Here is a 13,253-nt window from a genome sequence, read left to right as displayed (position 1 = left end):
CAGCAGGCTCTGAGCAGGCAAGAGTCGCTGATATCCCAGCAGGATACGCTATGCTCTGGGCTGAGCGCCAGCCCGCAGGCCAGGAGCCAAGGTGGGGAGCAGAGCCCATGGGGGCTGAGTCTCAGGGTGGGAGCAGGATCAGAGCGGGGTGCGGGGGAGCGCCATCCTCCTTCCCTGCGCTCCTTTTGCATCCCGTTGACAGTGTCTCGGCCCCATCCCACGCATGGAGCCGGCCAAGTCCTTCCCACCTGTGCTGGGCCTTGGGGGAGGGCCAGCTGGGCTCACACGCGCGCTCCAGGTGCTGGAAGAAGGACCACTGGCTGGATGGGGTGACCATGTGTCCCCGGGCCCTCCGCCTGCTTCGGGGGCTGTGCCTCTGGTTGAGCCTGGGGCTGCCGGGTACGGGGCAGGGTGGGGGGCCCCCCGTGCTCTCCTAGGGCCCCATGGCAGCAGGGCTTGCACAGGCAGGGGGAGACGGGTGGAGGGCCAGGCTGCTGCCCCCAGGGGGTGTGGGAGGGAGAGAGCGAGTGTATGTCCTGCACCCACCCAGCTGAGCCTCCTGTCTCTCTCCAGGCACCCTGAGCGGGAACCGGAGCTGCGTCTTCTATGAAACCCCCCACAACCTGCAGGGCTCCATGCGGCACCAGGGGCGTCTCCTGGCGGGCGCTGAGCACGGCACCATCCTCTGCCACTCCAGCCACTGCTGCTTTGGGATCTGGAACCAAAGCCACGGCCGGCTCCAAGCGGTGATGCAAGGTGAGGGGCTGCTGAAGTGATGGGGTGGGGCATAGGGTGACCAGACAGCAAGTGTGAAAAATGGGGGAGATAGTTGCCTGTATAAGACAAAGCCCCTAATATTGGGACGTCTGGTTACCCCAAGGAAGCAGGATGCCTGGGTTCTATTTCTGCTCTGGGAAGGGAGTGGGGTTTGGTGGCTAAAGCGTTGGGACTGGCTCTGTCTCCCAGGGCTGGGAGTCAGGACTCCTGGGTTCTATCCCAGCTCTCCCAGGGGAGAAGGGTCTAGTGGTTTGAGCAGGGGAGGCTGGGAGGCTGGACTCCTGGGTTCTATCCCCGGTTCTCTCAGGGAAGTGGGATCTAGTGGTTTGAGCAGGGGGGGCTGGGAGCCAGGGCTTCTGGGTTCTATCCCTGGCTTTGGCACCAACCTCTTGGGCGACTCACTTCCCATGTGTCTGTGAAAAGTGAGTCTAAAAGCAGCGGGTGGGTTTATTGCCCCTGCAACTCCCCATGGAGGGAAAGGCCTGTGCGGTGGCTGCCCCCTGCTCAGACTGCCCCCCGTGTCCAATTGGGCTGCGGCTGGCTCAGGCCAGCGAGTGGGGAGGGTCTTTCCCATCCCCAGGTGGCTGTAGGGTCAGGGCTTGGGCACCCCAGGGCACTGCTGGGGGAGGGAATTGTGCTGGGGTGGGGTAGAAGAGATTAGGCTGGGGGGGACTCAGTTCCCTGATGGCTCTGTCTGTCTGTCTCTCTACGGGAGGCCAGGTTGCTGGGGCAGCGACCGAGATGGCTGCGACTCCCCAGCCTGCAAAACCAGCCCCGTCCACACCGCCGGGGTCATCTTCCAGCGCTGCCTGTGCCGCTCCGACTTCTGCAATGCCAACGTCAGCCAGCTTGGGGCCCCTGCAGTGCCGCAAGGTGAGGTTTCGCCGGGAAACGCGGGGCCCAGGGTGGGGTTAGCAGGGGGCTCCAGGTCAGGACTGAGGGGCACTGGCAGAGCTGGGGGATGGAGATGTCTGAGGGGGCGGGGAGGAGGGGGGTTGTTGGGATTGAGGGTCTCCGGCAGAGCTGGGGGGGCGGGCAGGGGGGGTTAACAGGAGGCTGCGGGTGAGGACTGAGGGGCACTGGCAGAGCTGGGGGGGCCCAGGGTGGGATTAGCAGTGGGCTGCGGGTCAGGATTGAGGGGCACTGGCAGAGCTGGGTAAGGGAGATGTCTGAGGGAGCGGAGGGGGGTTGTTGGGATTGAGGGTCTCCAGCAGAGCTGGGGGGGCGGGCAGGGGGGGTTAGCAGGAGGCTGCGGGTCAGGACTGAGGGGCACTGGCAGAGCTGGGGGGGCCAGGGTGGGATTAGCAGGTGGCTATGGGTCAGGATTGAGGGGCACTGGTAGAGCTGGGGGAGGGAGATGTCTGAGGTAGTCGGGGGGTGGGGGGTGGGACGTGTTGAAAAAAAATTAAGCCAGACACAAGATAAAGCATAAATAATTGCCCTGGCCCTTCCTGTCATGTCTGTCCCATGCATCCCCTTTTGCCCCCCAACCCCCATGTCTGGCTCTGCTCCTCTCCCCAAAGTGTCCCCATCCCAGTCTCCTCTGTGCATCCCCTCTGCAAACTCCCCCCACACCCCAGGCTGGGAGAAGGACCCTGCTTAGCATGGGGCAGTCAGTGTGTAACCCCCCCCCGAACCCATGAAGGCTGGGCTCTCCTCTCCCCGCCCCCCAGCAGGTGCGCAGTCCTGGGGGAGACCCTGGCTATCTGGATGCTCTGGCCTGGACGCTGCCCCACAGACCTTGGGGAGGCGAGCCAGGCAGGGGAGTGCGAGCGCCAGAGCTCTGAGTCACCCTGATAAGCAGCTGGGAGGCAGGGGAACCCGGCGCTCACACGGGACCGGGCTGGGCCGGCGGGACCAGGTCTGACCCAGCGCTGCTGCCCACGTCGCGTCCCGCCGAGCAGCTGCCACGTGGGGCTGCTGGACTTTCTGTGGGGAGTGGGGTCTAGTGGGGGGAGCCAGGATGCCTGGGTTCTGTACCCAGTTTGGGGGAGGAGTGTGGTTTAGTGGGTTAGAGCCAGGGGATGGGGAGCCAGGACTCCTGGGTTCTATGCCCAGCTCTGAGGGGGGCGGGAGTGGTGTATAGTAGTTAGAGCCGGGGGATGGGGAGCCAGGACTCCTGGGTTCTATGCCCAGCTCGGGGGGGGGGGAGTGGTGTATAGTAGTTAGAGCCGGGGGATAGGGAGCCAGGACTCCTGGGTTCTATGCCCAGCTCTGAGGGGGGCGGGAGTGGTGTATAGTAGTTAGAGCCGGGGGATGGGGAGCCAGGACTCCTGGGTTCTATGCCCAGCTCGGGGGGGGGGAGTGGTGTATAGTAGTTAGAGCCGGGGGATAGGGAGCCAGGACTCCTGGGTTCTATGCCCAGCTCTGAGGGGGGTGGGAGTGGTGTATAGTAGTTAGAGCCGGGGGATGGGGAGCCAGGACTCCTAGGTTCTATGCCCAGCTCTGAGGGGGTGGGGGGGGGAGTGGTGTATAGTAGTTAGAGCCGGGGGATGGGGAGCCAGGACTCCTGGGTTCTATGCCCAGCTCGGGTGGGAGTGGTGTATAGTAGTTAAAGCTGGGGAGTGGGGGTTCAAATCCTGATTCTTACTCTATCCCAGGGCCAGGGCTGCGGGATGGGGGGCTGACCCAGAGGGCTCAGCACAGGGAGGGGGGCTGTGCCCTGAGTGGCACCCGATGGGCTGCTCCTACGGTGCCAAACCCTGACCCCCTGGTGTGGGCTCCTGGCCTAGGTTTGCCCTGATCAGGCACGAGGGCCCCGTGCTGGACCCCTGGCCGAGCCTCTGCCTGGCTCCCCAGTGAGAGCGCCTGGGGCAGGGAAGAGATCAGCGATCGAGCTCTGGCCCCTGAGGTCTTTGATGCTGTAGCCAGGGCCAGTCTGATTCCAGTACGTTAGATCTCGGGGGGGGGGGGGAGGAGGGGCTGTGAGCGGAACGGGGGTTGGGGACCTCTGGAGCCCCATCCCCCAGCACAGGGCAGCAAGGCGCAGCGGGGGCAAAGGGGCAGTGGAGGGTGGCACAGTGCAGCAAAGGAGGGGTAATTCCCTCGGCTCTCCCTGCACCCCTCCATCCCGCTGCTTCCCTCTCATCTCCGGTTCATTCATTCCTGCAGCCGGAGGAAGCACTTAGCCGCAGACCCACTTTGTGGGCTGGAGAGAAAGGGACGGGACGAGCCCCCTGTGCCTTGCCCCGAGATGCAGCTCCCCTGCTCTGACCACTAGACCCAACTCCCTTCCCCAAGCTAGAATAAAACCCAGGAGTCCTGACTCCCAACCCCCTGCTCTGACCTCTAGACTCCACTCCCTGCAAGGGGACTATCTTGGCATCTGCCAGTAAGGATGCCGAGCTGGAATTGGCCAGGCCAGGATCTGACTGCCCTGCTCCTGGGGCTGGCTTGGGTCCCCCCCACCTAGCTTTGTAGTGCCGCGACCCAGCTCCCCACCCCACCGGCTTTGATGGGCTGCAGCATAGGGAGGATACAGGAATGTTGGCTGCTGACAGAAGTGTGTGTGTGGGGGGGAAGCCGTCCTTTCTCCTGGAGTTTAATTAAAACTCGAGCAGAGGAGCATCCCGTGGGCGGGACGGGGAGCGAGGGCCAGATGTGAGGGGCTCCGGCAGCCCCCGTCCGGTTCCTCAGCCTCTCTGCTCCAGGAGGGGACTGGCTAGTGGCTAGTTGGGAGAGGTGGCCACTGGGCCCCGAGGAGACGGGGGGGGGTCATGGGAGCTGATTAAGAAAAGGGTCACTTAGGCTGAACATTGGGGGGGGGTGGGCACCCCGACACGCCGCATCCAGGTGAGGAATTGCCCCCCAGGGGACGGGCTTTGGGGCCCCCGTTCCCTGACGGTGGGGGGGAGGGGGGACACAGATCCGTCCGGGAACGGTGCCCCCAGGGAGTGGCTGGGAGCGCTGTTGCTCAGGACATTTAGCGCGGGGGTGGGCCTGGTGCCGGGGGGCGCACCCGAGGGGGCAGCCAGGCGACGGCTGGATCCCAACGCCCCAGCAGGAGCAGTATCCTGGGCGTCCTTTTCATCTGATCCCGGGCCGTGTCTGGGGCTGAGTCCTCAGTTCGGCCTCCCCCCCCCTGCCTTGTCCGCAGCCTCGGCTGGGTCTGCTCTGACGGGCATCACCTGGATCGCCGTGGCCTGCTCGCTGCTGTTCTTCCTCAGCTGTCTGGCCTTCCTAGGTATGGCCTCCCCGCCCGGCTCCTCCAGGCACTCGGCCCAGCGGGGAATATGGGGTTTGAGATGTCACCCCCTGTCCCCCATCACGGGTCTCCTGGTCGTCCCAGCCATGGAACCTGGGCCCCATTAGCACAAGCCCCAGTCGTGTGAGGGAAGGAGTGGCTCTGTAATGTGGCTGTGGTCCCTGGTCCCAGCCAGCAGGGGGCGCCCTGGCCAGGGGCACTAAGCCAGTTAATTGCCCCTGGATGCCGCTGCCCTCTGCTGGAGGCAGCATCAGGGCTGCTGCGCCAGTCTGGACCCAGGTTGCCCTCTAGTGGGCGCAGCCGGAATTCTGTCCAAGGCCCAACACCGATAGCCCCAGCGGGGAACCCCCTTCAGCTCAAGCGGCCTGTTCAAATCACAGGGCTTGGGGTGCTGGGGGGGTTCTTAGTATTTATTAGACTCCCTGTCCCTCTCAGCTCAGTCCCTGCCTCTGCCTCACACGCAGGTACACGCACAGCCTGACACACACACACTGGGTTGGTGTACTATTCACACACACACACACACACACACACACACACAGGGTCTGTCAACACACACAGTCTGTCTCTCTCTCTACACACACACACACACACACACACACACACACACACACACACACACACACACACACGTGGTCTGTCCGTATTCACAGGCTGTCTCTCTACACACACACACACACACACACACGGTCTGTCAACACACACAGTCTGTCTCTCTCTACACACACACACGGTCTGTTGGTCTCTCTCTACGCACACAAACTGGGTTGGTGTACGATTCACACATACACGCACACACCCACACAGTTTGTCTGTCTGTCTGTCTACACAGTCTGTCTCCACACACCACATCGTCTGTCCGTCTCTCTCTCTATACATACACACATGCACACACACTCAGAGTCTGGATGTCTGTATACACAGTCTGTCTCTCTCTAAACACACAGTCTGTTTGTCTCTCTATATACACACATACAAACTGAGTTGGTGTATGACACACAAACATACACACCCACACTGTCTATCTATGCACAAACCATCTGTCTCTCTCTCTCTCTCTCCACACACACACACACTCACTCTGCATTTGTGTCTGACTCACACCTACATACACACCCACACTATCTGTGTATACACTGTCTGTCTGTCTGTACACACACCGTCTGTCTCTCTCACTCTACACACACACAGATACTGGATTAGTGTATGACTCACCCTGTCTGTCTGTCTATATACACACACACGCTGTGGGTTGATTGGTGACAAACTCACACACGTTCTCTCTCACGCCACCCCCCCACCCCCCCCCGGTGGTTTATGCTGAGCAGCCCGTGGGCCCTGCAGCTCTGTGTGGTAGTCCCAGGGCACTGCACCGTGGTTGGGCGTTCGGCCCAGTCCCCTGTGTTACTGCAGGGGGAATCTCTCTCGCTTTCTCTCCGCAGTGCTGAGAAGGGTGAAGGTCTGTGCAGTGCTGTTGTGCCAGGAGGAGAGCGGCAAGCTGACCAAAGTCACCATAGACCCCCATTCCAGCCGTGAGAGGGAACTCCCCAGCCAGGAGCTGTCAGCGCTCCAGTTCCTCCAGGTCTCGCTTGGTGGCTGCGTTGGGGCTGACAGCACGGATTGGCCTTTGCCTCGGTCTCGCCTCTGTCCGTGTGGGTTGCAGCCTGGTTCTGCAGGGGGGACAGCAAGCATCACCTGGCATGTCCCCGTTGAGCTGCGGGAGGAGGCGGATCAGTCTTGGCCCATGCAAGCAGGTGTTTGTGCTGGCAGTGCCAGGCGGGGGCTCCAGAGCTGCGAGCTTCCCTGGGGCAGTGCCAGGCAGGATTTCCACTGCTGCAAGCTTCAGGGTGGACTGATTTAAAGCACGGATTTTAATCTTGATTTAATCACCAAGCAGGAAACCTTAACTTAAGTCACTGATTTTAATTGCGTTTTGCATTTGTATTTTTTAGTTCTTTTCCTAACGGTTCGTTCTGGTTGGTGGGTAACCATTCAACCATGTCGATTCGCTACTAAATATAGCCTGTTCTCTAAATTTGGTCCTTCTCTTTGCTAACCGGAGGACGCATTATATCTATACACATTTATTTAAGCAGTTATGTAGCTTAGCATTTATTTAGTGAGAATCTTAATTTTGCCAGTTTGGATTATGTTCGGAAACGGCCAAGGACACGTTTCTTATTTGCTAACAGATGATTGTTCACTTGTGATTTGTCTCAAGCTGCATCTGGATGGAAATTGGCATTCCAGTCAAAATGCACAAAACCAGCATTTGAAAAGGTTTTGATTAGTGAAATAAAACTCCTTAAATGCCCTGGATACGTAAGGGGCCCAAACCGTAAGTTTATCCAAACGCATTTTGCATTCAAAACTAACTGGCTTATTCAACAGTGGGAGAATGATCTGTCGTTAGTGAATTGAGGGATTGTTTCTGGTCACACTGGAGACTTTCAAAGGTATTTAGGCACCTAAAGATGCTAATAGGTGCCTACAGGTATTTTCAAAGGTTAGGAACCTAACTCCCATGGGAGTTAAACAAAATAAAATAAATTTTATCCACCCTGCTAAGCATCCCTGCACCAGTGCCCAGCCATGGACTCCACAGCGCTGCGAGCTTCCCCGCAGCAGTGCCCAGCTGGGACAGTAGCACTGTGAGCTTCCCCGCAGCAGTGCCCTACCTAGGATACGGCTAGGTTCTGTGCTCCCCTCTACATCCCAGGGAGCTGAGAGGTTGCCCTGGCCCACCCCCGGTGCCAGGGCAGCCCGGAGGCAGGTCAGAGTGTCACCCTAGCTGTCTTTGTCCCCCGCAGGTGCTCCAGGATGGGCGCTTCTCCGTGGTGTGGCAGGGCACCCTGCACCAGACGCCCGTTGCAATCAAGGCCTTCCCCGACGCCTGCTCCCAGCACTTTGCAGCCGAGTGGTCCGTGCACAGCCTGCCCCTGATGAACCACGACAACGTGGCCCGGCTCCTGGCAGCTGGGCGAGGAGGGGTGCGCGGGGAACAAGGGAGCCTGTTAGTGCTGCAGCTCTACCCAGCGGTAAGTGTGCACCCCGCAGCCAGCCCTGGGCATGGGGGGGTGGGGGATGCCACTGCCCTCTGCTGGGCATGTGCAGAACTGCGTGGGGATTGAGTGCCTGTGCACGGGCAAGGAGGAGATTTTGCTCCGGGATTCTGCCTGTTCTCAGATATGGAGAGAAAGAATTTAGTGTATTCAGAAAACTCTTCCTGATGGGGGATGGGTCCAGCCGGGGACTCATCCCATCGCTCCCCATCGGGGGATGGATCCAGCCAGGGGAAGGACCGGGGCCCCCCTCCCCACTTGGAGTTTCACGGCCAGACTGAACGGGGTCCTGGTGAGCAGACTGCACGGGGTCAGGGCTGCATCTGATGGGCCCCTGTGATTCTGGCCTGGGGTCCGACTGAGCCGGACTCTGTCTGCCCGCAGGGTTCCCTGAGACACTTCCTGAGCCAGAACGTCAGCACCTGGGACGCCACCATCAGACTGGCCCTGTCGCTGGCCCGGGGGCTGGCCTTCCTGCACGAGGAGCTCTGGCACAACGGTAAGAGCCTCCCTGGCTCCCGGAGCCCTGCAGGGGGAGCAGCAGGCCCCTGGGGCAACGCCTTGCCCTGCCCGAGCCCCATGGCTGCGGACACAGCTGCGAGCCCCCTTTCCCTCACTCCTGGTGCCCAGCCGGCCGCAATGTGGTGAGTTCGCCCCACCCACCGCCTCGGCGCGGCGAGTTCACCCATCCTCAAGGGGGAGCACAGGAGCTGGGAGGTGGGGATAGGACACATGGCCCATCAGTCCTCCCCTCCACTAGCCAATCACAGCCAAGGGTCCCCCATGCCCCCACCAGCCTGTCCAGTGCACCAGGCCCATGAGCCGAGCTGGTGCGGTCTCTGCAATGTCCCGTTCTCCGTGCCTATCCCGGGGGTAGGGTGGGGGGGCCAGGATTCGGCCCTTCTTGCCCTCTGGTGGCATTGAGAGGCACAGTGGCTCCCCCCCCCCCCACACACACACAGCTGGACCCTTCCTAACCCGTGTCTCCTCGGTGCCAGGCCTGCACAAACCCAGCGTGGCACACCGGGACCTGAGCAGCCAGAACGTGCTGGTGCGGGAGGACCAGAGCTGCGCCATCGGCGACTTCGGCCTGGCCACGGCGCTGCCCGCGTGCCTGGAGCAATGGGGCGGCGGCCGCATGGAAGCTGCTGTCAGGAAGGTAGGAACTGCGTGTGTGTGTCTGTGTCTGTGTGTGTCTGTGTGTGTGTGCGTGTGTGAGTGTGTGCAGAAGCACTTGTGCTCAAGGCTCAGAGATCTGGGCGGTGGGTCCAGCTGGAGAGCTGGGAGTGTGTGTGTCCGTGATACCCCCACACACACATCTAGGGCAGAGAGGGGAAGTTTTAATGGGGCGGGCGAAGGGGGAGGCTGCGGGAGTCTGAGCTCCCCGGTATATGAGCGCACGGGGGGATGTGTGTGATCACATGTGAGCGTGTCAGAACGTGATTGAGCATTGAGGTGGGGGGGCGAGGTAGGGGAGCCCTTGGAAAGGAGGCTGTTTGGGGGGAGGCTGGGAGCCCCATTTGGTATGAATCAGCCCCGTTCACGGGTACATGCATGGGAACCTCAGCCCTGGCACGTGCAGACGGTTGCACTAGCACGGGCAAGATCACCCTCGCGTGGCACGTGAACGGCTGGTGGTCGGCGGCTGGCGCTGACCTGCCTGCCTGATCCCAGGCAGGGACCCAGCGGTACATGGCCCCCGAGATCCTGGATGACAGCCTGGACCTGCAGGTCTGGGGCCGCGCGCTGAAGCAGGCTGACATCTACTCCCTGGCCCTGGTGCTCTGGGAGATCCTGTCGAGATGCTCGGGGCTCTCCCCAGGTGAGCGGCTGTAGGGCTCGGCGCTGGGCGTGACCCCCTGGACTCCAGCTAGGCCGTGCCAGGCAGGATCCAGGCTTGGAGCCCATCCCCCAGGCCTCTGTCCTGCCTGCACTGGTCCCTTTCTGCACCCCATGGCTCCTCATGCCCCCCAGCTTAACCATTGCTCAGCCCACCTCCCCCAGCCATGGCCGTGCTGCTGTATGCAGCCCCCATCCCTAGAAAGCCTCAACACCCCCCCCCCGCCAAGAATTTCTCTCCCCCCTTCTGTACCCCCCGCCCATGCACTATCAAATCAAGAGCCTCCCCCCCTCCCTGGTGGCAGCACAGACAAATAAAGTGCTGGAAAGGCTGCCACCTGGTGGAGGTTTGGAGAAATAACACGCAAATTCTCACCCCCCCACACACACATCCTCACCTGGCACTGGACCTTCTGCGCTGCACAGTGGTCCCTGCCCTGGGGAGGTGTCTGGGAGCTCAGCCCCTGGGGAGGTGCCTGCCCCCGGCTGGCGTGGGAAGGGGAAAAGGGGTATTGCTTACGGGCTGATTGCTAGGAGCAGTGAGCCAAGCTGCCCAGGAGGGAGGGGGCTGTGGGGCCAGAGTTGCAGCTCCATACACTCCAAATCCAGGGGGGCTGATTCTCGTTTACCCCCTTCCTGGGCTGGGGGGGGCAGGGACAAGTTTGTGCTCCCCGTATTCTGGGCCCAGTCCCACACCCCTGGTGTCGGAGCAGCCTCAGGGCTGTTCTAACTTACCCTCTGCTCCAATGGGCCCCGGGAGGCAGGGAATACCCATAATGCAGTGTGCTTTGACCATGCCCTGCTCTGCCCCCTGCACTGGGGCTGGGAGCAGAGCCCTTACGTGGTCACGCCAGCCCCACACCAACTGGGGAGCCTGCTGCCTGGGGGGGGACTCCCCAGGGGGCCACATATCCCCACTGTGCTGCCAGTGCAGCCTGAGTGTGCCGAGAATCAGGTCTCTTGGATCCAAGGGGAATCCCCATTAGCCAGCAGCAGTAGTTGGGCTTTTATCTGCTCTGCTGGCCACTTGAGGGCGACACGCGTCCACGCACTGAGCCAGTCGCTGGTACCCAGGTCATCTTAGGGGCTGGGCTGTTTGACCCCCACCTGTCCCACTCTCTCCTCCCCTAGACTGCGGGGTCCCTCCCTTCCAGCTGGCCTACGAGGCGGAGCTGGGCAGCAGTCCCACGTATGGGGAGCTGAGGAGACTGGCCGTGGAGGAGAGGAGGAGGCCAGCCATCCCCGACTCCTGGAGGGGGACAGGCCAGGTAAAGGGGCTTGGGGGGACACTAGGGGGAAGGGATAAAGGAGCAGTGGAGGGGAGGAAAGACGCAGCTAGCTCTGCTGTTGGTTTAAAGGGCCAGCGGTAAATACATCTATGTAGTGAGACCCTTTGGCGACCCCCCAGATTTTATTATATTCCCTGGGGGCTTTACAGCCCTGGCCTGAGCCCCACAGGTGAGCAGGGTGGGGGTGAGGGTCTTGTCTCTGCTGCAGCAGGTTCTCTCTCAGGGCGACCCCTCAGCCAGCTTAGGGTCCGGAGCCACCTGCACCCTGAGAGACCCCTCTCCCCTAGGTCTCCATCTGCCTGCGGGAGCTGCTGGAGGACTGCTGGGACCCCGACCCCGAGGCCCGGCTGACGGCCGAGTGCGCCCGCCAGCGGCTCCAGTCCGTGGGAGCCGAGTTGCCGGCGGGGGTGTGCTGAGCTGGCAAGGGGTGCTGCCCCCATTCTCACCCGCCACCAGCCCACGGTGCCTGGGAATGCTCCTTGGGCCTCGGGTTGGCGCTGACGGAGGGAGAGGAACTCTGGGGGCAGGGATGGTGCCACGCCTGTGTCACCCCAGCTTTTGCCGGCGCTGCATGGCCTCAAGCTGCCCAGCCGACCACCCCCACCTGGGCCGGATTCGAACCTGCCGCTGCCCCCTGCTGGATGGGATCAGAGCTGCCTGAGCGCAAGTGTGAACCGATTGGCCCCTTATGGAGCTGACACAGGTCTTGTCCATACCCCCGGCAGGCAGGAGGGGTGCACGCCGCACGGCATCCAGCGGGTGAGTGGGGTGCAGGCGGCTTGGCCAGAAGCCATGTCTGCATGGTTGCGGCCATGGGTTTGTTCCCCAGATCAAGGGATCGAGCCCCATTTCTGTTTGGTTGGCTGCTTGTGATCAATAAATTGTGTGCCCTGTATTCTGGGATCAGTCCCAACCCCTTCGTGTCGGAGCAGCCTCAGGGCTGCTCTAACGTACACTCTGCTCCCAGGGGCTCCGGGAGGCAGGGAATACCCATAATGCAGTGTGCTTTGGCCATGCCCCCCATCTGCCCCCAGGCTAGGAGCACAGCCCTCATGTGGTCACGCCAGTCCCACACAGATATGCCAGCCCCACATGGATGGGTGGGTGTGCAGCCCTTAAGTTACCCCCCATCCCCTTCATGGACATGCATCTCCTTAACCCTCCCCCCCACACAGATGGCATGCACCTCTATTCCCTCCCCCCCATAGGCATACAGACCAGACACACACTCTCCCCCAAGACACATACACACACAGGGCATATGCCCTCAGCCACACACCCACTGATGGGCATACACAGGTATACACCTTCCATGCACACACAGGCACACTGGCCTGGGCCTGGGCTATGTTGTTTACACGGTGGATAGCAGGACCAAATGCTCCCTGCAGGGCCGCCCAGAGGATTCAGGGGCCCTGGGGCAAAGCAGGGGAGCGGACATAAAAAAAGGTGCCACCCACTGCAGCGCTTGTACTCCAAGTCGGCGGTGGCGGGTCCTTCACTTGCTCCGCGTCTTCGGCAGCACTGAAGGGCCCGCCGCCAAAATGCCGCCGAAGACCCGGCGCGCCGCTGGGTGAGTAAAAATTAAAAAGGCGCCTCTAGCCAGGGAAGGGATTCTCGGCCAGGGCTCGCAGGGCCCCTGTGGGGCCCAGGGCAAATTGCCCCACTTGCCCCCCCCCCGGCTCCCTGCCCCAAGAGCTCACAATACCAGTCAATATTTGTGAGTGGAAACTGAGGCACTGAGCAGCAAAGTGACTTGCCAAAGGTCACCCAGCAGAGCCAGGAAGAGAAGCTGGGTCTCCTGAGTCCTAGTCCGGTGCACTATCCACTAGCCCACACTGTCCCTCGAAGCTTTTAATGGGGGGGGCAGATCTTGGCCATGGGGAGCTGGGCGGGGGGACAAATAGTGGCATTGGGGGGGGTCAGGTTCAGACTCTTCTATTCCTCACAGACCTTAGAGTGGGTCGAGACCGGGCTCCGGCCTGGGAACGCCAGCTGGCTTGCGACGGTCCCACCTGTCAGGTGACTCCTCGAGGAGACCGTGGGGCACTAAAGGGTTGGCCCTTTCTCCTTACCTCTGGG

At 61.5% G+C, this 13,253-nt stretch overlaps 1 protein-coding gene across 1 annotated transcript; it reads left to right on the top strand.

The window, feature by feature from the left end:
• The first annotated feature begins 335 nt into the window (after positions 1–335).
• On the top strand, positions 336–11,587 carry AMHR2 (anti-Mullerian hormone receptor type 2). The gene is made up of 11 exons (XM_065419750.1): positions 336–399; positions 574–756; positions 1,498–1,650; positions 4,874–4,960; positions 6,424–6,563; positions 7,792–8,019; positions 8,428–8,542; positions 9,042–9,202; positions 9,718–9,865; positions 11,014–11,150; positions 11,459–11,587. The coding sequence occupies exons 1-11, from the start codon at positions 336–338 to the stop codon at positions 11,585–11,587; spliced, it is 1,545 nt and encodes a 514-aa protein (XP_065275822.1).
• Positions 11,588–13,253: the final 1,666 nt, after the last annotated feature.

This window comes from Emys orbicularis, chromosome 19 (genome assembly GCF_028017835.1).
Source record: "Emys orbicularis isolate rEmyOrb1 chromosome 19, rEmyOrb1.hap1, whole genome shotgun sequence".
Classification (NCBI taxonomy): domain Eukaryota; kingdom Metazoa; phylum Chordata; order Testudines; family Emydidae; genus Emys; species Emys orbicularis.
This window is presented reverse-complemented; position numbering and strand designations above follow the sequence as displayed.